The sequence below is a fragment of the Pelecanus crispus genome, chromosome 18 (assembly GCF_030463565.1).
Source record: "Pelecanus crispus isolate bPelCri1 chromosome 18, bPelCri1.pri, whole genome shotgun sequence".
Taxonomy (NCBI): Eukaryota; Metazoa; Chordata; class Aves; order Pelecaniformes; family Pelecanidae; genus Pelecanus; species Pelecanus crispus.
Window position 1 is genome coordinate 471,752 of NC_134660.1, and position 24,283 is coordinate 496,034.

At 69.8% G+C, this 24,283-nt stretch overlaps 2 protein-coding genes across 2 annotated transcripts; both read left to right on the forward strand.

The window, feature by feature from the left end:
- The first annotated feature begins 983 nt into the window (after positions 1–983).
- MPP2 (MAGUK p55 scaffold protein 2) lies at positions 984–10,367 on the forward strand. The gene is given in 13 exon segments (XM_075722736.1): positions 984–1,014; positions 3,398–3,516; positions 4,359–4,484; positions 4,486–4,512; positions 4,606–4,755; positions 5,365–5,592; positions 6,762–6,893; positions 7,535–7,640; positions 8,292–8,360; positions 8,522–8,683; positions 9,697–9,899; positions 9,984–10,112; positions 10,191–10,367. Coding segments are annotated over 13 exon segments (1,659 nt in total).
- Positions 10,368–12,412: 2,045 nt separating this feature from the next.
- Positions 12,413–18,612, forward strand: LOC142595239 (all-trans-retinol 13,14-reductase-like). The gene is made up of 11 exons (XM_075722968.1): positions 12,413–12,581; positions 12,706–12,888; positions 13,667–13,896; positions 14,629–14,824; positions 15,388–15,585; positions 15,689–15,814; positions 16,529–16,667; positions 16,755–16,864; positions 17,056–17,222; positions 18,122–18,281; positions 18,467–18,612. The coding sequence occupies exons 1-11, from the start codon at positions 12,413–12,415 to the stop codon at positions 18,610–18,612; spliced, it is 1,824 nt and encodes a 607-aa protein (XP_075579083.1).
- The last annotated feature ends 5,671 nt before the right edge of the window (positions 18,613–24,283 follow it).

Consider the following 24,283-nt stretch of genomic DNA (forward strand, 5'->3'; position numbering starts at 1 on the left):
GTTGCAGGGACATCGCTGGGGCTGAGCGGGTGAAGAGAAGCTGGGGGCCTGCTGCACCCACAGCTTCCACAGCACCCGCAGCACCCGCAGCACCCGTAGCACCCGTAGCACCCACAGCACCTGCAGCTTCCACAGCACCCGCAGCTTCCACAGCACCTGCAGTACCTGCAGCACCTGCAGCACCCATCACCCCGGGGCCAGGCTGGCCCCCCAACAATAAACCCCCTTGCAGCCACCTCCTGCCTCTGCCTGCTCAGGGGGACGGGGGCGTTTGGGGGGTGCTCGTACTGGGGACACTGGGGACACTGGGTCTGGGGACGCTGGGGACACTGGGTCTGGGGACGCTGGGTCTGGCCGTGCTGGGGGCCCTGGGGACACGGGGGTGGCTGTGCTGGGGACACTGCTGTTGGTTGTGCTGGGCACCGTGGAGGCACTGGTGGTGGAGACACTGGGAATACAGGTGCTGAGGGCACTGGGGACGCTGGGGCTGGCTGCGCTGGGGACACTGGGAATACTGGTGCTGAGGGCACTGGAGACACTGGGGCTGGCTGCGCTGGGGACACTGGGAATACAGGTGCTGAGGGCACTGGGGACGCTGGGGCTGGCTGCGCTGGGGACACTGGGAATACTGGTGCTGAGGGCACTGGGGACGCTGGGGCTGGCTGGTGCTGAGGCTCTGGGGACGCTGGTGCTGGGACACAGCGTGGGTGCCCCACTGTGGGGGGGTCAGTGCCAGCACTGGGAGTTTCCCCCCCCCCCGTGGGGCACAATGTGGGGCTGGGGGGGGACATGGGGGCCTCGTGTGTCCCTGCACACCTGTGGTGCACTCCCATGCATGCACACGCGTGTGCAAGCACGCGCCCATGTGCCCGAGGGTGCCTGAGCGTCCTGGCCACCGCACGCCTGCGCGGCTGCCGTCGCCGCCGGTGCCAGTCACGCGTGCCCGGCCGTGCCCGCAGCACCGTGCCCGCAGCACTGCCGAGATGCCGGCGGCCGCCCCCAGCTCCGCCACCGGTGAGTGTTCACCAGGCCCGGGCTTGCACGGGCACACGCGTGTGCAAGCACCCCCCGGGCGTGCGTGTGGGTGCGGGGGGTGTGTGTGTGTGTCTCGTGCTGGGGCCACAGGGTGCGTGTGGCGCGGGGGCTGCGGGCGTGGAGCGCGCACACGCGTGTGCACGGGGCACACCCAGGCCTGGCGCCACGCGTGTGCAAGGGGGGGTGGTGCCTGCGCGGGCGGGCACTGCGGGGGGGGGGAGCGCTGCGCGGGTGGGCTCCTGCCGTGCGTGTTTGCGCGTGTGCGTGGGGGCGCGCGTGTGCAGGTGCGTGCGTGTGCAGGTGCGTGTGCGCACGAGCGGGGCGCGGACCCTTTAAATCGGCGCCCCCCCCCGCGCGGCGCTCCCCGGCCCCCCCGGTTGCCATGGCAACCGCGCGGCCCCGCGCCCCCCGCCCGCCCCCTTAAAGGGGCCGAGCCCCCGCCCCGGGCCGCGGGAGGCTGCGTGGCGGCGTGCGGGGGGCTCCGCGGGTGTGCAAGCAGGGGTGAGCAGCGCGGCGTGTGCGTGCGCGGGGGTGCGCGTGCACACACGGGCGGGAGCGCGGGGGGCAACGTGCGAGCCAGCGTGTGCGCACAGTGGGCGTGCGTGCGTGGGTCTGCACGCGTGTGTGAGCATGCAGGGCACGCGTGCCCGCGGGCGCTCAGCCTGGCGCGCGCTCACGCACGCGTGTGCGCAACGGCTCCGCCGGCGTGCAACGTGCACGGCGCGCGCAGGTTGCACGCGCACGGGTGTGGGCGCGCACAGGCGCGTGCTTGTCCACGCACGGGGGCGCGCACGCGTGAGCGCGCAGAGGTGCGCGTGCCTTCGCCGTGCGCGCGCGCGCCCGGCCGCGGGCGTGCAAGGGGTTTTCGCGCGCGCGCGCGGGGGCCGAGGCGGCGCGGCCGTGCCGGGGGCCGCGCGTGCACGCGTGTGCACGCGTGTGCAAGGCCCCGGGCGGGTGGGGGCCCCACGCGGGGGCCGCGGTACCCGGATCTGGGGGGAGGGGGGAGGCCCGGCCGCGCGCCCGCAGCCATGAGCGGCCCCGGCCGAGGGTCCCCGCCGCGCGCCCCGGCCCCCCCCCGCCACCGCCCCCCGCGGCCCCCAAGGTAGGGGGGGGGCGGGTGATGCCGCGGGAGGGCCGGGGGTGCTTGGGGATGGGGGGTAGACGGGCGGTGGGGGATGGGGGGGTCTCTTGGGTCATGCCGTGACCCCCAGATACGGGGGGGGGGGGGTCTGGATTGCAGCTCCCCCCGGCTGCATCGCCAGCATCCCCCGCCATTGCAGCGCTGCCGCTCCTCGCGGTGCAGCGGCTCCCGTTTGCATTGCACCCCCCCGTTTGCATTGCACCCCCCCGATTGCATTGCAACCCCCCCCGTTTGCACTGCAAACCCCCCAATTGCATTGCAATCCCCCCGTTTGCATTGCACCCCCCAATTGCATTGCACCCTTCTCATTTGCATTGCACCCCCCCAACTGCATTGCAATCCCCCCCGTTTGCATTGCACCCCCCAATTGCATTGCACCCCCCCGTTTGCATTGCACCCCCCAATTGCATTGCACCCTTCTCATTTGCATTGCACCCCCCCCAATTGCATTGCACCCCCCCGTTTGCATTGCAAATGCCCCCAGCTGCATCGCACCCCCCGCCTGTGTTGCCCCCCCATTTGCATGGCACCCCCCGTTTGCAGGGCACCCCCCAACCGCTGCATGCACTGGGCGTGGGTGTGGGGAATATCCCCCCGCCGGGGGCTTTTGGGGGATTTCCCCCCACATCACCAGGGCAGCCCCCCCAAAGTGCTGGCTTTGGGGGGGGGGGCTCTGCCTGTGGCCCCCAGCACAGGGGCTGGGGGTGCAGCGCAACTCCCTGCAGGTACGGGGGGCTGGGGGGCCCTGGGGTGGGTTTGGGGGGAGAGCGGTTCCGTGTGAGCTCTGCAGGGGGTGGGATGCTCCTCGGCTGGGGAAACTGAGGCACGGGGGGGGGCTGCGGTGGGGAGCAGCCAGGGTGAGACCTTACCCCCCCGGGGGGTGTCGGGGGGCTCCCGCCCACGCGTGGCCCCCAGCCGGGCAAGGCAGGGTGACGATGCTGGGGGACACGTCCGTGTGTCAGTCCTTCCTGTAGGACCGGGGGGGTGGTCCCTGCTCCCAGGGGTCCCCCACACCGTCCCCCCATTCCTTGCCAGGTCCCATAATGGGGGGGGGGCGCTGGGGCAAGTGGGACAGGACGGGGCTGGGGGGCACAGGCTCCCCCGGCTGCGTTTGGCTTTCGCCCACGGTGCTGCTCTCTCCCGCTCTGCCCCCCTGCTCCGTGCCCCTGCATCCCCCCCGTGCCCCCCCGTGTCCCCCCGTGCCCCCCTGTGCCCCCCCAGCCATGCAGCAGGTCCTGGACAACCTGATGGGGCTCCCCGGCGCCCCGGGGGCCGCCGACCTGGACCTCATCTTCCTCCGCGGCATCATGGAGAGCCCAATAGTAAGGTCCTTGGCGAAGGTACAGTGGCGCGGGGGTGGCACCGCGGCCCCCCCGGCCCCCCGCTGCAGGTGGCAGCGAGCGGGGCACGGGGGGGGGGTGGGAGCACGGGTGGGCGTGCGCGGGTGGACGCGGGTGTATGGCTGTGTAAGTGTGTGTGCGTGCATGCCCGTGTACGTATGCGTGTATGTGTGTGCGTGCAGGGAGGTGCGCGCACGTGTTTGCACGTAGGTGCGTGTGCACGGGTGGAGGTGAATGTGCACGTTTGCACGTGTGTGCGTGTACGCCTGCGTGTGCGAGGCCGCTGTGTTTCAGCGCGGGGGTGACGGAGGGCCGTGTGCGGGGAGGGTGCTGGTTGTGCGCATGGCTGGGGAGCGGGTGAGTGGTGGTGTGCAAGGCTGTGTGTGCGCGCGTGTGCATACCTCTGTGTGTGTGCACGTGTGTATCACCCGCTGATGTGGTGCGTGTGGCGCGCCCCACGTCCCGTGTGTTTACCAGTCCGTGTGCGTGTTTGCACGTGCACGCAGTTGTGCAACGGCACACATGCGCGGGTTGGTCTGGTGACGCACGTGCAAGGGCGCGTGCACAAACGTGCACTTGAGGATCTGCACGTGTGTGCCTCCAGAAGGGCGTTTTTGCACGTGCAAGTGCACGCAGGGCCCCGTGCGTGTCCAAAGGGCACGCGTGTCTGTGCGTGTCTGTGTTTGTGCGTGTCTCCGCGTGTGCGCGCGTGCTGGGCCGTGTCAGGCTCCCCCGCTGCGGGCCGGGGGCCGCACGCCCCCGCCGTGGCGGGAGCAGATGCCAGGGGTATTAGCGGGCGGGGGGCCGGCGCGGGGGTCCCTAATCCCCCCCGGCCCCCCCAGGCCCACGAGCGGCTGGAGGAGACGAAGCTGGAGGCGGTGAGGGACAACAACCTGGAGCTGGTGCAGGAGATCCTGCGCGACATCGGGCACCTGGCGCGGCAGGACAGCGCGGCTGCCGAGCTGGCCCCGCATCCTGCGCGAGCCCCACTTCCAGGTGGGCTGCGCGAGCCCCCCGCGTGCCGCGTGCCTGTGCGCGCGAGGCCGGCGTGACGGCCCCCGCCGTGACGGCCCCCGCCGTGCGTTGCAGTCCCTGCTTGAGACCCACGACTCGGTGGCCTCCAAGAGCTACGAGACGCCGCCGCCCAGCCCCGTCCTGGACCCTGCCTTCAACAGCCAGCCCGTGCCCCCCGACGCCGTGCGCATGGTGGGCATCCGCAAGACGGCCGGCGAGAACCTGGTGAGCCCGAGCCTGGGCCGCCGCGGGGTGCTGGGGCATGGAGGGGTGCTGGGGGCTTTGCTGGGTGCTGGGGGCTTTGCTGGGTGCAGGGTGCAATCCTGGGTGCTGTGGGCATTGTGGGGTGCTGGGGTGCAGAGGGGTGCTGGGGTCATTGCGGGGGGCATTGCGGGGTGCTGGGATGCATTGCTGCATGCTGGGGACATTATGGGGTGCTGGGGGGCATTGCGGGGTGCTGGAGTGTTGTGGGGTGGTGCTGGGGTGCACTGCAGGGTGCTGGGGTGTTGTGGGGTGCTGCTGGGTGCTGGGGGGCATTGCGGGGTGCTGGGATGCATTGCTGGGTGCTGAGGTTGTTGCGGGGTGCTGTGGGCATTGCGGGGTGCTGGGGTATTGGGGGGTGCTGTGGGTATTATGGGGTGCTGGGGTGCATTGTGGGGTGGTGGGGTGTCGCACGGTGCTGGGGTGTTGCAGGGTGCTGGGGCACTGAGGGGTGCTGGGGGTATTGCCGGGGTGCCGGAGCATCGCGGGGTGCCTGGAGGCTGCTGGGTGGGCGTCACGGGACGCCGCGGTGGGGCCGCCAGCATGGGGCTGAGGCGGGGCTGTGCCGGGCAGGGGGTGACGTTCCGGGTGGAGCGGGGGGAGCTGGTCATCGCCCGCATCCTGCACGGGGGCATGGTGGCGCAGCAGGGGCTGCTGCACGTGGGGGACGTCATCCGGGAGGTGAACGGGCGGGAGGTGGGCAGCGACCCGCGGGCGCTGCAGGACAGCCTGCGCCACGCCAGCGGCAGCGTCGTCCTCAAGATCCTGCCCAGCTACCAGGAGCCCCACCCGCCCCGGCAGGTACTGGCCCCCGCACCTGCACCTGCACCCGCATCTGCACCCGTATCTGCACCTGCACCTGCACCTGCACCCGCATCTGCACCCACATCTGCACCTGCACCCGCACCCGCGTCTGCACCCATGTCTGCACCCCGTGCCCAGCACCCTGCCCACGGCTCCATCTTCCCCTGCCCAATGGTCCCCCCATCTCTGTGTCCCCCATCTCTGTGTCCCCCATCTCTGTCCCCTGATGTCCACATTGTCCCCGTGCCAGCCTGCCAGTCCCCATACTCGTATGTCCCATGTCCCCCTGCCTTGCGTGCTTGTGCCCACGTGCCCCGTGTCCCCTTGCCATGTGCCTCATCTCCCCGTGTGTCCCCATGTCCCCTGGCCCCCTGCCCCTGGTCCCCGCACACCGGTAGGGACTTGCCCTGTGCCCACGTGCCCCATGGCTAGCGGGACCCCCGTGTCCCCCGTGGTGCCTTGCACGCCCGGCGCTGGTGAGGGCACGCGGTTGCGGTGGCACCTGCCCTGTCCCCATCCCCATCCCCACGGCAGGACCTGGCTGCCCGGGTGGCAAAGGGTGCCCTGTCCGTCCCCCCCTCCCCGTGCCAGCCCGGCGCAGGCGCCTGCCGTCACCCTGGCTCCCTGGGGACAAAGCAGCGCTGTCGTCGTGTCCCCTGGCACCGCGTGTCCCCGCACTGCGCTGGCCCTGCGGCACCCTGCTGCTGCTGTCAGCGCCGGGCAGGGGTCCCGTGTGCAAGCACACGCGTGTGTGGCGTGGCGTGCGTGTGCGTGGTTGCCCCCTGCACGCTCCCGCCCGCATGTGTGCCGTCGTGGGCACGGCGGTGGCGGTGCTGGGCGCGTGCGTGTGCCTGTGCGTGGGCGTGGGGCTGTGCGTGGGCGCCGCCGTGGGTGCCCTGTGGGGCGCGGCGGCGGCCGCCGGTGCCGCCTGCGTGTGCGTGGGTGCCGCGCGTGCCTGGCTGCGCCGGGCGGCGGGGCGGCGGGGCGGGGGGGACGCCTAGCAGGGTGCACACGCGTGTGTGCACGCGTGGCGCAGCTCCTGCGTTTCCCACCGGTGCGCTGGGGAAACTGAGGCATGGGCCGGCGGCGCCCAGGCGATGCGGAGCGGGGAACCCAGGCGGCCGGCGGCCGCCCCTGCGCCCCCCGCTGACCCCCCCGGTCCCCAGGTCTTCGTTAAGTGCCACTTCGACTACGACCCGGCCACCGACAGCCTCATCCCCTGCAAGGAGGCCGGGCTCAAGTTCGCCGCCGGTGACCTGCTGCAGATCGTCAACCAGGATGACCCCAACTGGTGGCAGGTCAGGGGGGGTCCCGGGGGGGGGTCCTGGCCCTTTGCTCCCCTCCTGGGGGTCCCCCTGGCAAGCTGGGGTCCACAGAGGGTCAGGGGGGTCCTGGGGCTGGGGGGATCCATGGAGCTGGGGGGGGTCTCTGGGAGAGGGAGGGGTCCCTGGGAGCTGGGGGAGTCCCTGTGAGGCTGGGGGGGTCCCTGTGAGGCTGGGGGGGAGTCCCTGGGGCTGGGGAGGGTCTCTGGGAGCTGTGGGGGTCCCTGTGAGGCTGGGGGGGGGTCCCTGGGGCTGGGGAGGGTCTCTGGGAGCTGTGGGGGTCCCTGTGAGGCTGGGGGGGGTCCCTGGGAGCTGGGGGGGTCCATGGGAGCTGGGGGGCATTCCTGGGAGAGGGAGGGGTCCCTGGGAGCTGGGGGAGTCCTTGTGAGGCTGTGGGGGGGTCCCTGGGGCTGGGGAGGGTCTCTGGGAGCTGTGGGGGTCCATAGGAGCTGGGGGGCATTCCCGGGAGAGGGAGGGGTCCCTGGGAGCTGGGGTGGTCGCTGTGAGGCTGGGGGGGTCCCTGGGGCTGGGGCAGTCCCCGTGGGGCTGGGGGGGTCCCTATGGGGCTGGGGGTCCCTGTGGGGCCGGGGTCCCCACACACAGCGCTGTTCCCCCAGGCGTGCCACGTGGAGGGGGGCAGCGCGGGGCTGGTGCCCAGCCAGCTGCTGGAGGAGAAGCGCAAGGCCTTCGTCAAGCGGGACGTGGAGGTGGCCCCCGCGCCCGGTACGGGGCCTCCAGCCCTCGGAGGGGACACGGCCCTGGGCGGGGGGACAGGTGGTCACCTCCCGTGGGGGAGCACGGCAGGTCCCCCCCATGGCCACGTCCCCGTCCCCGTGGCACTGTCCCTGCGGCAGGTCCCCAACTCCCCCATGGCCACGTCCCCATCCCCATGGCCACATCCCCATCCCCGTGGCACTGTCCCTGTGGCAGGTCCCCAACTCCCCCATGGCCATGTCCCCATCCCCGTGGCACTGTCCCCACGGCAGGTCCCCAACTCCCCTATGGCGGTGTCCTCATCCCCGTGGCACTGTCCCCATCCCCATGGCCATGTCCCCATCCCCGTGGCACTGTCCCCACGGCAGGTCCCCAGCTCCCCCGTGGCACTGTCCCCATCCCCATGGCACTGTCCCCATCCCCATGGCACTGTCCCTGCGGCAGGTCCCCAACTCCCCCATGGCCACGTCCCCATCCCCGTGGCCATGTCCCCATCCCCGTGGCACTGTCCCTGTGGCAGGTCCCAGCTCCCCCATGGCCATGTCCCCATCCCCGTGGCACTGTCCCCACGGCAGGTCCCAGCTCCCATGGCGCTGTCCCCGTGCCACGGCGCTGTCCCTGTCGCCGTCCCCAGTTCAGCCAGCCCCTTGTCCTTGGCAGGGGCCCTGTGTGGCAGCCTCAGCGGGAAGAGGAAGAAGAGGATGATGTACCTGACGACGAAGAATGCCGGTGAGCGTCCCCTGCTGGCGTGCCCCCAGGGAAGGGGGGACGGTCCCCAGGCGTGCCCGTGGCAGGCTTGTGGTGGCACCTCATGGGACGGGGTGCCCCGGGGTCCCCATGCCACCCGGCTTGGGGTCCCACCACGGGTAACAGCCCTGTCCCTCGCCCAGAGTTCGACCGCCACGAGCTGCTGATCTACGAGGAGGTGGCCCGCATGCCGCCCTTCCGCCGGAAAACCCTGGTGCTCATCGGCGCCCAGGGCGTGGGGCGCCGCAGCCTCAAGAACAAGCTCATCATGTCGGACCAGGCACGCTACGGCACCACCATCCCCTGTGAGTGTCCCCGTGTCCCCACCAGCAACGCTGTCCCCGTGAGCATCCCTGTTCCCCACCAGCATCCCTGTCCCTTGCAAGCATCGCTGTCCCCGTGAGCATCCCTGTCCCCTGCCAGCATCGCCGTCCCTGTAAGCATCCCTGTTCTCCACCAGCATCCCTGTCCCCTGCAAGTGTCACCGTCCCCATGAGCATCACTGTCCCCGTGAGCATCCCTGTCCCTGCCAGCATCGCTGTCCCTCACGAGCATCCCTGTTCCCCACCAGCATCCCTGTTCCCTGTGAGCATCCCTGTCCCCTGCCAGCATCGCTGTCCCCGTAAGCATCCCTGCCCCCCATGAGCATCCCTGTCCGCGTGAGCATCCCTGTCCCCCACCAGCATCCCTGTCCCCTGCCAACATCGCTGTCCCGTGAGCATCCCTGTCCTCCATGAGCATCCCTGTCCCCTGCCAGCATCCCTGTCCCCCATGAGCATCCCTGTCCCCCATGAGCATCCCTGTCCCCCATGAGCATCCCTGTCCCCGTGAGCATCCCTGTCCCCCATGAGCATCCCTGTCCCCTGCCAGCATCCCTGTCCCCCATGAGCATCCCTGTCCCCCATGAGCATCCCTGTCCTCCATGAGCATCCCTGTCCCCTGCCAGCATCCCTGTCCCCCATGAGCATCCCTGTCCCCGTGAGCATCCCTGTCCTCCGTGAGCATCCCTGTCCTCCATGAGCATCCCTGTCCTCCGTGAGCATCCCTGTCCCCGTGAGCATCCCTGTCCCCCATGAGCATCCCTGTCCTCCATGAGCATCCCTGTCCCCGTGAGCATCCCTGTCCCCCATGAGCATCCCTGTCCCCGTGAGCGTCACCGTCCCCAGCACAGCCCAACCCATCTGGCACTGGGGGGACGCGGCCCTGGGCGTGCGGGTGCAGCATCGCAGCCCCGTGGCCGTCCCCATGGGCTGTGGGTGCCCCCCAGCCCGGGACCCCCGGGGCAGGCGGGTGGCACTCATGGGCCGTGCCCGGGCAGACACGTCGCGGAAGCCGAAGGAGAACGAGAAGGACGGGCACGGGTACCGCTTCGTGTCGCGGGGGGAGATGGAGGCGGACATCAAGGCGGGGCGGTACCTGGAGCACGGCGAGTACGAGGGCAACCTCTACGGCACCAAGATCGACTCCATCCGCGCCGTGGTGGAGGCTGGCAAGATGTGCATCCTGGACGTCAACCCCCAGGTAGGGGACCCGGGGGGGACACACGCACCAAGGGGGTGGCCGGGGCTGCCCCCCCCGGGGCTCAGCGCCATCCCTCCTGCCCAGGCAGTGAAGGTGCTGAGAACGGCTGAATTCGTGCCATACGTGGTCTTCATTGAAGCCCCCGGCCCCGAGACGCTGCGGGCCATGAACCGGGCGGCGCTGGAGAGCGGCGTGGCCACCAAGCAGCTCACGGTGGGTGCCCTCGCTGGGGCGAGGTGGGGGGGCGCGGGGAAGCGACGGGGAAACTGAGGCAGGGTTTGTGCGGGGCAGGAGGCCGACGCCAAGCGGACGGTGGAGGAGAGCGGCCGCATCCAGCGCGGTTACGGCCACTACTTCGACCTCAGCCTGACCAACGACGACCTGGAGCGCACCTTCGGGCGGCTGCGGGAGGCCATGGAGCGCCTGCGCGCCCAGCCCCAGTGGGTGCCCGTCAGCTGGGTCTATTAGTGCCCCCGGGGGTCCCCCCTCACCCCCGCCCCGGCCCGGCCGGGGGGCTGCGGGGGGAGGCGGGCGGCCGTGCCCCCCGTGTCTCGCCCACTGGTGCAATGAGCGTGCCGTGCTCAGCGACGGGGGGGCTGGCTCTCTGCAGAGCCCCCCCTCGAGCCAAACCCGGCCCCTCTCTCCCTCCTACCCAGATTTTAGGGGGGGGGCAGGGGCAGAAGCAGCCGGTGGGGTCCCATGGAGGGGACAGAACCCCCCCGCCGTGCCCAGCACCCACACAGCTATTCACTGCCAAAACCTTGCCCCCTCCCCGTATCATGCCAGGGGACCGTGCCCCCCCAGCCAGGGTCGCTGCATGCTGGGGGTGCGGGGGGGCCGGGGTCCTGCAGCGCTGCGTGCTCCAGCCCCTCGGAGCCCCGTGCCTCAGTTTCCCCATGGGGAAGCACACCCCGTCGCGGGGCAGCACGTGGGCCGGGACCCCCAGGGCTGGGGGGGGTGCGACGGGGGGGGTCACACCCAGCTGGAGCCCCGTGAGCGGCCGTGGGCCCAGGCACCCTGGCTTACCCCGTCCCCAGGCCGCAAGTCCCCCGGGGACCCCCTTTCACCCTTACCGGGGTGGGGTCCCTCTCTGTCCCTCGTGCCCCCTGTCGCCCCTTCCCAGGTAGCAATAACCCCCCGAGACCCTCTGCCTGCGGGGGTTCGGCCCTGTAACTAACCCTTAATTAACCCTGTAATTAGCCCTGTAATTAGGGGGGGCTGCAGCCGGGGGCTCACTGGGGCGCAGCCGGGGGTGTCTGGGGGGGAGCTGCCACGGGGGGACCCCGAGGGGACCCGGGGAGCGCAGGGTGCGCGCAAACAGGCGTGTGCACACGTGTGTGCCCCCATGCTGGCGGGGCGTGTGTGCCCCCCGTCCTTCCTGCCCCGGGGTGCCCCTGCCGCAGCCGCCCCCGTCCCCATCACCCCCGGTTGCTCCTTTTTGGTACTTTGCTGTGACTTTTATTAAAGGAGGGAAAAGCAGCGGCCTCGTCCCTTGTGGCCAAATCCGGCTGGGGCGGGGGCACCCCGGGGGGGCACGGCGTCACCGGCGTCACCTCCGCGCCACCCTGGCCCCCTCCCACCTGGTGCTGATGGGGTTTTCTCTGCAAATCAGGGGTTTGCCCCAGTTTGGTGCCTGGAGGGTGTTTGTGGGGCTCTGTGTGTGTGTGTGTGTGTACGTGCACGCATGTGTGTGCACGTGTGAGTGTGCACACGTGGCTATATTTGGGGGTTGGGGGTTTCGGGTGGTGTTTGGGTGTTGGGTGGGTCGGGGGGCTGTGTGTGCTGGGTGTGTGCTGGGTGTGCGTGGCTGTGGGTGTGCGTGGCTGTGGGTGAGTGTGCCATTGCACGCACAGGCCTTTACTTGGTGCTGCCGGGAGAGGTCAGCAGAGCTGCAGGCACCAGAGCTGGGGGTGCGGGGGTGTGTGTGCACGCGTGGGTGGGTGGGTAAGGCTGTGCAAGTGTGTGTTTGCACAGACGTGTGTGTGTGTGGTGCGTGCACGCGTTAGCCCGGGTGTGTGTGTGCAGGTACGGTTTGCTTGCACAAGCGTGTAGGGGTACATGCGCTTCCTTGCACAAGCGTGGGTGCGTGTACATTCGCACAGCTGCACGTGTGCACGCTCACGTGCGTGCATGCAGCGCCCAGCGTACCAGCACGCACCCCTCCACCTCACGCACGTGCGTGTGCACCACCCAACATGCTTGTGCACACACGCTGCCGCCCCGGGGCCTGGCCCGTGTCCCAGCGCTGCCGCCAAGGACCTCAGGTGGGTGGGCCCGTGCCGGCCCCCGGAACCCCGTGCTTCCTGGGGTGCACGCGGCTATAGGGTGCCATGGCCATAGGGTGCAGCTATAAGCTCCTGCGGCTGTGAGCTGCGGTGGCTGTAAGCTGCTCGGCTACAGGGCGGCGTGGCTGTAATCTCCCGTCTAAGCTGCCGTGCCCGTAAGCTGCTGGGGCTGTAAGGCACCGGGGCAATACGGTGCGGCGTCCGTAAGGTGCTGCACGCGGTGCAGCCATGTGGGCCACGCTGCTGCTGCTGCTGCTGGCCCTGGGCGCGCTGGGGCTGGGGCTGGTGGCCCACCGGCTCCTGGCCCCGGCCGGCAACCCCTTCGCCCGGCCACCCCCGGGGCCCCCCCGGCCACTGGTGACGGAGCCGCGTGCCCGCGAGAAGGTCCTGAAGCGGGGTGAGTGCTGGGTGCGTGCTGTCCGTCCGTCCATCCCATTGCACTCCGGGCGTGCTGTCTGTCCGCACGCCCCCGTGCAATGATGGGGGGGAGGAGGGGGGCTCAGGCACGCGCGTGTGCGCAGGGTTCAGCGCCCAGCGGGTGCCGCCGGAGCTGGACGCCGTGGTCATCGGCAGCGGCATGGGGGGCCTGGCAGCGGCGGGCACGCTGGCCAAGGCAGGCAAGCGGGTGCTGGTGCTGGAGCAGCACGACCAGGCCGGCGGGTGCTGCCACACCTTCCAGGAGCACGGCAGCGAGTTCGACGTGGGTAAGGACCCCCCAGCACCGCTGCACCCCCGGCTGCCCCCGCCCCGGCACCCCTCAGCCTGCCTGCACCTGGGCGTCTGCATGTGCTTGTGCATGCAGGCAGTGTGTGGGTGTGCGCGGGCAGCGTGCGCGGGTAGCGTGCAGCTGTAGCTCGGTGCACGCAGGGTGGGTGTTACTTACCCTGCCGTGTGTCCGCAGGCTGGTTGCACCCTTGCATGCGTCCCTGTGCAGCGGGGTGGCAGGGTGGGTGCGTTTGCAATGCGTGCACGCAGTGCCTGTGCACGTGCAGCGTGTGCAGCGTGCCCTGCTTGCACATTCAGTCAGCGTGTGTGCACAGGCAGCGTGTGCATCACGTGCGCTGCGCGCACAGACGTGCCTGTGCCTGTTTACAGCGTGTACCGGGCAGGTATGGCAGTATGTGCGTGCAGCGTCTGCAGTGTTTTTGCAGCGCATGCACCATTTGCGTGCAGCATGCATGCGCGCGCTGTTTGCATGCAGCACGTGTGCACACAGCGTGTGTACAGTGAGATCATGCAACGCACGTGCCGTTTGCGCGTAGCTTGTGTGTGCAACGCGTGTGCGTGCAAGTGCATGCACGCAGTGCGCGTGCCGGGCTCGCAGCCCAGGTCACGCCGCCGCCTCTCAAGGTGACCCGCAGCAGACGGAGGTTAAGCACTTAACTCTCCCGTCTGGCACCCCAGGGGGGTCCCAGCGCGTGTCCCCGGGGGGCACCGGCGGCCCCCAGCCCCTCGGCCGGCTGACCCCCCCGGGGCCCGCAGGCATCCACTACGTGGGGCAGATGCACGAGGGCAGCATGCTGCGCGTGGCGCTGGACCAGCTGACGGACGGGCAGCTGTGCTGGCAGCGCCTGCCCGACCCCTACGACGAGGTGTGCCTGGGCCCCCGGCGCTACCAGCTCCGCGCTGGCAAGGCCGCCTTCGCCGCCGCCCTGGAGGAGCAGTTCCCTGCGGAGAAGGCAGCCATCAGGGAGTTCATGAGGATCTCCAAGGTGGGAGGCCCCGGGGACACCCTCCCGTGGGTGGTGGCACGTCCCCAGCGTGTGGTGCTGGGATCCCGCTGGCTCGGACGTGTGGGGTGTGGGGATGGGGATGGCGGTGGTGGCACTGGTGGGTCTGGGCATGGTGGGGACGTGGGAGATGGGTGGACGTGGGTGATGGTCATGGTGGGGAAGGGGCAGTGGGAATGTTGGGGACAAGAGTGATGGTCATGGTGGGGACAAGAGTGATGGTCATGGTGGGGACAAAAGTGATGGTCATGGTGGGGACAAAAGTGATGGGCACATTGGGGACAAGAGTGATGGTCATGGTGGGGACATGGGTGATGGTCATGGTATGGGACAGAAGTGATGGTCATGGTGGGGACATGGGTGATGGTCGTGGTATGGGACAGAAGTGATGGTCATGGTGGGGACACGGGTGATGGTCGTGGTACGGGACAGAAGTGATGGTCATGGTGGGGACACGGGTGATGGTCGTGGTATGGGACAGAAGTGATGGTCATGGTATGGGACAGAAGTGATGGTCATGGTGGGGACACGGGCATTGGGTGTGGTGGGGACGAGTGATGGGGATGGTGGGGCCATGGGCGGTGGGGGTGGGTGCTGGGGACACGGGTGGTGCTGGGGTCACGGCAGTGGCGGTGCTGAGGACGTAGCGGTGGCAGCGGTGGGGCCGTGGCTGCGGAGGTGGCCAGGGGTGATGTGGGGCCGGTCCCGGCGCAGGTGGCCTCGCGGCACGTGGCACTGCTGGCGGTGCTGAAGATGGTGCCGTGGTGGCTGGCCGCCCTCCTGGTGCGCACCGGCCTCGTCTACTGCATCTCGCCCATCTTCCGCATGGCGGCCACCAGCCACAGCGAGGCCGTGGCCCGGCTGACTGCCGACTGCGACCTGCGCGCCCTGCTCAGCTACCTCTTCTACGGTCAGGGTGCTGTCGCGATAGGGAGGGGGCCGTCGCGATAGGCAGGGGGCCATCACAATAGGGAGGGCACCATTGCAATAGAGGAGGACCACGCTGCAACAGGGGAGGGCACCATCACGATAGGGGAGTGTGCTATGGTGATGGAGGAGGGCGGTATTGCAATGGGGGGGCTGTGTCGTGATAGGGGAGGGCCATGTCATGATAGGGGATGGCACCAACAGGATAGGGGAGAGCCGTGTTGCGATGGGGAGGGCTGTATCGCGATGGGGAGGGATGCAATAAGGCAATAAGGCAGGCTGTGTCATGATACGGGAGGGCCACGTTGCAATAGAGGAGAGCTGTATTGTGACGGGAAGTCTGTGTCATGCTAGCAGACAGGTGTGTTGTGATAGGAGAGGGCAGCATCACAACAGGGAAGGGCTATATTGTGACAGGGAGAGCTGTATCGCGATAGGGGAAGCCATATCGCGATAGGGGAGGCCATATCGCGATAGGGGAGGGCTTCCCGGCGTTGGGGCGGAGGCTGGCTGTGCCCATCCCTCCCCATCGTCCCCCGTCCCCAGGCACGGCCCCGCGGGACTCCAGCTTCCTGGTGAACGTGCTGATGGTGCACCACTACCAGCGTGGGGCCTGGTACCCGCGCGGGGGGGCCAGCGAGATCGCCTTCCATGCTGTGCCCCTCATCGAGCGCGCGGGCGGGGCCGTGCTGGTGCGCGCCCCCGTCACCCGCATCCTCGTCTCGCCCGCCGGCACGGCTGTGGGTGAGCGCCGACACCCCCGCCCCAGCCCCCCGCCGTGGGGGGACACGCGACGGGGACAGGGCACCGCCACCCCGCGCCCCTTTCACTCCCCCGCGCCTCCCAGGGGTGGTGGTGCAGAAGGGGCCGAGCGAGGAGCAGGTGGAGATCTTTGCCCCCGTCGTCATCTCCGACGCCGGTGTCTTCAACACCTTCGGCAAGCTGCTGCCCGCCCCGCTCCGCAGCCACCCAGGTACCGTGTCCCCTGTCCTGCATCCCCACTGTCCCCGTGTCCCCAGCATCCCTGCATTCCCAGCATCCCTGGCATCCCCGCATCCCCAGCACGTCTGTGTCCCCGGCATCACCACTGTCCCCAGCATCCCCACATCCCCAGCATCCCCACATCCCCAGCGTCCCTGGCATCCCCAGCATCCCTGGCATCCCCATGTCCCCAGCGTCCCTGGCATCCCCAGCATCCCCACATCCCCAGCATCCCTGGCATCCCCGCAACCCCAGCACACCTGTGTCCCTGGCATCACCACTGTCCCCAACATCCCCACATCTCCAGCGTCCCAGGCATCCCCGTGTCCCCAGCGTCCCAGCATCCCCAGCATCCCCGCATCCTCCACATCCCTGGCATCCCCACATCCCCAGTACGCCTGTGTCCCTGGCATCACCACTGTCCCCAACATCCCTGTCCCCGGCATCCCTGTGTCCCCAGCATCCCTGGCATCCCTGCATCCCCAGCATCCCTACATCCTCAGCATCCCAGCATCCCCGGCTTCCCCGTGTCCCCAGCATCGCCGCATCCCCATCATGCCTGTGTCCCTGGCATCACCGCTGTCCCCAGCATCCCTGGCATCCCCACGTCCCCAGCATCCCTGGCATCCCCGTGTCCCTGGCACCCCCGTGTGCCCTCCGCAGGGACGCGGTGTCTTCTCCCGCATCCCGATCCACGTCCCCGCAGGCATCCGCTCCCGCCTGGCCATGGTGCGGCACGGCATGGGCTCCTTCCTGGTGTTCGTGGGGCTGCGGGGCAGCGCGGCCGAGCTGGCCCTGCCCGCCACCAACTTCTGGATCTACCCCGACAACGACCTGGATGCCATGTAAGGGGTCCCTGGGCACCCCGGGGCGGGTGCACAGCGGGGGGTGGGGGGTGGGGGGGTCCATGGCGCTGTCCACTCTGCCCGCAGGATGACCCGCTACGCCGCCCTGAGCCGCGATGACGTCCCTGAAAACCTGGCCATGATGTTCATCACCTTCCCCGCTGCCAAGGACCCCACCTACGAGCAGCGGCACCCAGGTATGGAGCGCGGGGAGCCCCCGCATGGCCCCCCCAGCTCTGCAGCCCTGGTCCGCTCGGCTTTGCGGGCTCAGAGGCTCCTTAATGCCCCCAGCCGGGATTATGGCATGGGCATCGCCACCGCTGCCGCGTCCCGGGCTGACACCGGCACCGGGACGGGGGTTGTCACCAGTTGTCCCCCCGCCCCGCAGGCCGGTCGTGCATGACCATCCTGACCATGGCGCGGTACGAGTGGTTCGAGGAGTGGGCCGGGACCCGCGCCAAGCACCGGGGCCCCGACTACCAGCGCTACAAGCTGGCCATCGCCCAGCGCCTGCTGGAGCGGGCACTGCAGCGCTTCCCCCACCTCCGTGACAAGGTGACGGGGTCCCCGCCGCGTCCCCTGCCACGCAGGGCGCCCAGCGGGGAGGGTGCGCGGTGGGGACAGGGTGTTCTGCAGGCATGGGGGGGCTGTAGGGGTGGGGCGCCCCACAGCCCCAGGGGGTTGGGGTACCCTTTCAGAGTTTGGGTGCCCCGCAGGGATGGATGCACTGTGGAAATGGGGTGCACAGCGGGACCGGGTGCCCCGTGGGGCTGGGGTGCCCAGCAGGGATGGGTGCCCTGGGGGGGGGGGTGCCCAGGCAGGGTTGGGGTGCCCAGTGGGGTTGGGGTGCCCTACATGTTTGGGGTTCCCGGTGGGAATGGTGTGCCCTGCAGGTTTGGGGTGCCCAGCGGGAGTGGGGTGCCCTGCAGGGTTTGGGTGCCCCATGGGCATGGGTGCAGAGTGGGGACTGGGTGCCCAAGCATGTCGGGGTGCCCTGTGGGGACAGGGTGCCCTGCAGGGATGTGCTCAGCGGGGACGGGGTACACTTTGGGGTTGGGGTGCCCAGTGGGAATGTGCCCAACAGGAAGGGGTGCCCTGTGGGGTTGGGGTGCCCCGCGGGGACAGGGTGCCCTGCAAAGCCATGGGGCGGGCACCCACCGGGTAGAGTTGGACCTGTTGCGGTGGGACATGCTGTTTGGTGGCATGGGTCAACCCCTGCCCCTGCGTGCCCCCTGTGCACCCCCCCCATGTCCTGGGCACCCCTGGGTGTCCCCCTGCACCCGTATGTGCCCTGTGCACCCTGGCATTCCCCGTGCACCCCCACATGCCCTGTGCATCCCTGCTTGCCCCATGCACCCCAGCATGTCCCATGCAGCCCCCCGTGCCCCGGGCACCCGTGTGTGCCCCGTGCACCCCGCCGTGCCCCGAGCACCCCCGTGCCCCTGCCCGGGCAGGTGGAGTTCTTGGAGGCGGCATCGCCGCTCACCAACCAGCACTACCTGGCCGCTCCCCGCGGGGAGATGTATGGGACCGAGCACGACGTCAGCCGCTTCAGCCCGGCCGTGGTGGCCGCCATGAGGGCCAAGACGCCCGTGAAGAACCTCTACCTGACGGGTAAGGGACCTGTGTCCCCGTGTCGCCCTGTCCCTCTGTCCCCATGCCCAGCTCCAGGCTGCAGACAGTGTCCCCAGGGGCTCCCTGCAGCGTGGGGTGTCCCCCGTGGGGGTGGCCACATCCCCCATGGTGGTAGCCGTGTCCCTCCCGTGGGTGCCCGTGCCCCACCGCTGCCCGTCCCCCAGGGCAGGACGTGTTCAGCTGCGGGCTGGCGGGGGCCCTGCACGGGGGGCTGCTGTGCGCCTCCGCCGTCCTGGGCCGCCTGCTCTACCTGGACCTGCTGCTCCTCAAGAAGAAGATCAAGCGGTGCCGGGGCCGGCAAGCGGCGTGAGCGGCCAGGGGCACCTGCCACGGGGACAGTCCTGTGCCGGGGAGTGTGCTCCCAACTCAATAAATCCCGACGTCCCGCTGGCCTGGGCCCATGTCTTGTGGGGATGGGATGGGAACAGGGACAGGGATGGGGTGGGATGGGATGGGGACAGGGATGGGGATGAGATGGGGATGGGGACAGGGACAGGGATGGGGACGGGCATGGGATGGGGATGGGGATGAGATGGGGATGGGGACAGGGATGGGGATGGGCATGGGATGGGGATGAGATGGGAATGGGGACAGGGATGGGTATGGGGATTGGGATGGAGATGGATTCACTAGGGAAGTGATTGTCCCCTGTACTCGGCGCTGGTGAGGCCGCCCCTGGAATGCTGTGTCCAGTTTTGGGGCCCTCAGCACAAGAAGAACATTGGGGTGCTGGAGCGTGTCCAGAGAAGGGCAGCGGAGCTGGGGAAGGGTCTGGAGCACAGGGCTGGTGGGGAGCGGCTGAGGGAGCTGGGGGTGTTCAGCCTGGAGAAGAGGAGGCTGAGGGGAGACCTGATCGCTCTGCAGCTCCTGAAAGCAGGTTGTCGCGAACTTGGGGTTTGGTCTCTTCTCCCAGGGAGCAAGCAATGGAACAAGAGGAAATGGCCTCAAGTTGCACTGGGGGAGGTTTAGATTGGATGTCAGGAAAAATGCCTCCACGGAAAGGGTTGCCAAGCCCCGGAACAGGCTGCCCGGGGAAGGGTTGAGTCCCCATCCCTGGAGGCATTTAAAGGACCTGCAGACCTGGTGCTCAGGGACGTGGTTTAGCGGTGGGCTTGGCCGCGGTGGGTTAACGTTGGACTTGACCTTGAAGGTCTTTTCCAACCTGAACGACTCTGTGACTCTGTGGAGGTGGGGATGGGGACAGGGTGTCAGGGCTTCAGCTGACGCACGCTCGCGTGCCTGCCTGGCGAAGTCCAGCGGCACCCAGGGTGCACCCACAGCGGGGGGGGTGTGGGGTGCAACCCTCCCTCCCCCCAAACATTCCCCCTTCTCCCCCATACCCCCCCGAACCTCCCCAGCCCCCCAAAACCAGCAGAGCAGGGAGGTCTTTTACGCTTACGCTTTTAAAAATAATAAATAGAGAACCCCCACCGCCATGTTCCAATGGCATGGGTTGGGGGGGGCATGGGCCCAGGCATCCGCGGGGGGCACATGGCCCCCTCCCGGGCCGTCCGGATGCCTGGGCCCATGCCCCCCGCCAGCGAAGGGTAGTGTTGTCACCAGTCCTCAGGGCGGGGGGGTCACCCCTAGAAGCTGGTCTGGGTGGCAAAGAGGGGCTGAGCCCCGGCACCGCGGCCGCATTCAGGACACGGCCCCTGCGGCAGCGGGTAGAGGAAGGGCTTCGCCGTCACCTAAGGGTGCGTGGGGATGAGTGGCGGGGTCCATATGGCACCCCCCCGCTCCCGGGATGCCGGGGTCCCCAGGGGAAGTAGGGTGCCCCCACCCCAGGGCTGAACCCAAGACACTGGAACTGGGTCCCCCCTTTGGGGCAGGGCAAGGCAGGGTGCGTGGGAGCAGGGGAGGGTGCGCCTGGCATGGGGGGGGCTCGTGGGTCCCCATAGTCCCCCCATGCCCTGCTGAGCCCCATAGCCCCGGCGTCCATCACCCCACAGCCCCAGCACCCACCACCCCATAGCCCCAGCACCCACCACCCCGTAGCCCCCGCACCCCGTAGCCCCCGCACTCAGCACCCCATAGCTCCAGCACCCACCACCCCACAGCCCCAGCACCCATCACCCTGTAGCCCCATCACCCCGTAGCCCCAGCACCCACCACCCCGTAGCCCCATCACCCCGTAGCCCCAGCACCCACCACCCCGTAGCCCCAGCACCCATCACCCTGTAGCCCCATCACCCCGTAGCCCCAGCACCCACCACCCCGTAGCCCCAGCACCCATCACCCTGTAGCCCCATCACCCCGTAGCCCCAGCACGCACCACCCCGTAGCCCCTGCACCCAGCACCCCACAGCCCACCCTGTCCCCCCATGCCGGGCTCAGCTGGGTGCCCAGCACCCACCGCCGGCTGGGACCCACCTCGCTGTAGGGTGGGGGCTCCAGGCCCACCGGGATGGCCCCGCCGGGCAGGCTGGGGAGTGAGGGCATCGGGGCCAGTGGCGGGGGCACGGCGCCCTGGGGGTCCCTGTAGGGTGGGGGGGACGCGGGGTCGTGGCAGAGCTTGCGGCAGGCGTGGAAGACCATGATGAGGAAGGTGATGGCTATGAAGATGATGATGATGATGAAGAACATGATCCTGGGGACACCGAGAGGCATGTGCTGGGCACTGGCAGGTCCCCCCTCCCTGGCACCCTGGGGTGCCTGCCCCCTCCAGCCCCCCCAGCCCTGTCCCCTCACCCACGGGGCTCACGGGGTCTCTCCCCATCCCTGACTCACAGCCCCCATCCCTGGGGACCCTTCCCGGGCACGAGCCCCTCTGCGGGGTGTCCCTGGCTTCCATCCCCCCCAGTCCCCCCTGCCAACGAACCCAGGCGTCCCGGCACTGCCACGCCACCCTCCTCGCCCGAGCCGGACTATGGACCCGGGCGCGGGGGGCACCCAGCACCCAGCGCCCTTCGCACCCTCCCTGCCCCGCTGCGGACTCTGCCCTGGGTGGGGGGCACCCCCGCGGTGGGGCAATTTGGGGTGAGTTGGGCCACTTTGGGGGCTTTTTTAGGGGTGGCATCACACCGAGGGGTGCTGGCACCCTGCTGTGGTGTGCTGCCCCCCCAAATCGGGGCTGGGGGGGCTGAAGTTATCCTGTTACTGGGATGGGGGTCCCTGAGGTGCCGGGGGGCTCTGGCCTGGCCTGTCTGTCTGTCTGTCCTCTGGCGCTCGGTGCTGCACGTGGGGGGTTCGTGGCACCCTAGGGGGTCCCGCTGCCAGCCTGGGTGATGGGGGGTCCCAAATCGGGGGGTGTAGCAGGGCCCCCAGGGACTGGGTGCTCCTGATATCCCTCCCTGGGGGGGGGGCTGGGGAGGGGGACGGGGGTCCCGGCCCTGGCTCCTCTCCTTCATCCCCCCTCCATCCCCGCTCCGTCCCTCACCCCTCCTCCGGCCCGTCCCTCTGTCCGTCCCTCGCTCCGCGGGCCCCCCCCCCCCCCCCTTCCCCCGTTTCGGGGAGCTCGGGGGTCCCGGCTCAGCCCCGTGTCCCCATGCCCGCCTCGGGGGTCCCCGGCCCGGGGGGGCAGCTCGGGGCTGGCCCCGACCCTCGCCCTTCCCCACCGCCCCCGGCTCCCAGCTGCGCGCCGGGGGGGCCCTTCCCCGCCGCTGCTGATGTGGCAGCGCCGCGGCCCCGGTGCTGCGGCCCCCCCGCCCGTGGGGCCGCGCCTCCCCCCGTGGGGCTGCCCCCCCCCCGCCCCTCTCCCCATCGCCGCCTCCCGGAGCCAGCCGCCCCCCCGCGCACGCTTCGGGGGGCTCGGGAGTGGACGGGGCTGAGCCCCGGCTTTGCGTGGGGAGGGGGCTTGGGGTGCCCCCGCCAAGGTTTAGGGTCCGGCTGCTGTGGGGGCAGCTTGGGGGGGGCATGCAGGGGCTGGGGGGTGCTGGGGGGTGCTGGGGGGATGCTGGGGCTGGGGGGATGCTGGGGCTCGGGGGTGCTGGGGGGTCCTGAGGGGTGCTGGGGGGTGCTGGGGGGTCCTGAGCGGTGCTGAGGGGTGCTGGGGCTGGGGGTGTTGGTGCTGGGGATACGGGGGGCTGCGAGAGCCAGGGGATGCCACGTTCGCTCCCGTGGTCCGGTGCCGGTGGGATTTGGCACTGGAGCTGGCAGGGAAGCCCTGAACCCTGCGGGGGGGGTGTGGTGGGGTGGGGGGTGTCGCCCACCTCCCTGCTGGGCAGAGAAGGATTTCGGGGTCCCGCCGGGCTGCGTCTCCCCTACTTCCCCAGGGACAGGCGCTTGCCTTTGGCGGCAGAAGGGGCCACGTGTCCCTGGCCATGGGACGTGGAGCAGCCCCCGGGGCCGCCCACGGGGGTCCTGCACCCCCCAGCAGCCCTCTTGCCCCCCCAGAACCAGCTGCAGCGGGGCAGGCGACCGCCGGCTCTGGGGGGTCCCCAGCTGCGGCACCCCCGGGGCTGGTGGGGCAGCAGGAGATGGAGCCTGGGGGACCGAAGGGCTGGGGAGGAGGAGGAGGAGGAGGAGGAAGAGAGGCCTGGAGCAAAGCTGCAGGCAGGGAGGGAGCGAGGATGGGAGGGGAAGGAGGGATGGGGACAGGGGCTGGAAGGTGTGGGGGGGGTCTGTCCCCACAGGGCCCCATCCCCTCCGCAGTAGCGGGGGTCCCGGCCCAGCTGGCTGGTGTGTGGGCGCCTGGCTCCCCGCCACCCTCCAGCAGCACCGTGCGGGGTGCGGGGACCCCCCTGCCCACAGCCCTGCGGGGAGCGGCTGGGTGGGTGCTCGTGGCGGGGGAGGTGGTGCATGTGTGTATGCATGCTACACACATGTGCTTGTGCTCAGTAGTTGGGGCGTGTGCGTGTGTGTGCACATGCTCTGTGTGTGAGCAATGTCTGTGCGTATGCGATGTCTGTGTGCAATGCACGCGTGCAGTGTGTGTGCATGCGATGTCTGTGTGCAATGCACGCATGCAGTGTGTGTGTATGCGATGTCTGTGTGCAATGCACGCGTGCAGTGTGTGTGCATGCGATGTCTGTGTGCAACGCACGCGTGCAGTGTGTGTGCATGTGATGTCTGTGTGCGATGTGTGCGCTCTGCAGCTGCATGTGCCCAGCCGGGGAGCGCCCACATCAGCACATATGTCTGTGCACGTGCAGTGCACGCTCGGGGGGTGCGTGTGCACAGCAGCGCGTGCAGTGCACGCTCGGCGTGTGGGGACCGTGCACAGGGGCCGCTCAGGGTGGCACAGGGGACGCTCAGGGTGGCACATGCAGTGCACGGCGTGGCACAGGGGATGGCCGGGGTGGCACGGGGGACGCCCGGCCTCGCACACGCTCTGGTTGTGCCCTGCTGCCGTGCCAGAGCCACGTCCCTGGGCCGAGGCGAGGGCGAGGAGCCGGTGGTGAGGCCGAAGGAGCAGGATCGTCTCGCAGGTGTGAAGAGCTGCCGAGCCGCCGGCTCAGGGCTGTAAGCCCCCCAAAGCTGATCAGCGCCCTTGAGCCCTGTGCCGGGGCAGCCGCCGGCGGCAGTGCCGTGGGCTGTGCCTGGGGGGCTGCCCCACGCCATGCCCCCTGGCACGGAGGCGGTGGGCCGTGGGCGGCGAATGGGTGAGTTGCCCAAGGGCAGGCGGGGAGGCGGTGGCGGAGGGGACGCTGGGGGGGGGGCAAGGGGATGGTGTGGGGCTGACCCACGGCTCTGGGGGAGAAAGGGGGCTTGGAGACGTGGGGGGTGGGGGTGACGGGGCCGTGGGGCGCCGCTGTAAGCAGGATCATCCCCCCTAAGGGGTTTATGGCTGCCCGGGTCACGGGGGCTGCGCTGCACGGGCTGCGGGGCCGCTCTGGCGGCGTAATTGGCTCAAGGGCTTAACGAAGGATTTGCCGCCATGCGTCCTCCCGTGCCCCCGGTGGATCCCAAATCAGGGCCCTCCCAAAATCAGCCTCCTGCCGAGGCAGAGCCCCGCCACAGCCAGGCGAGACCACCCCCCCCACCGGCTCCAGTCCTCCCAGCTGCACCGAGTTTGCCAGGTCTCTGCGGCGGGGGTCCTT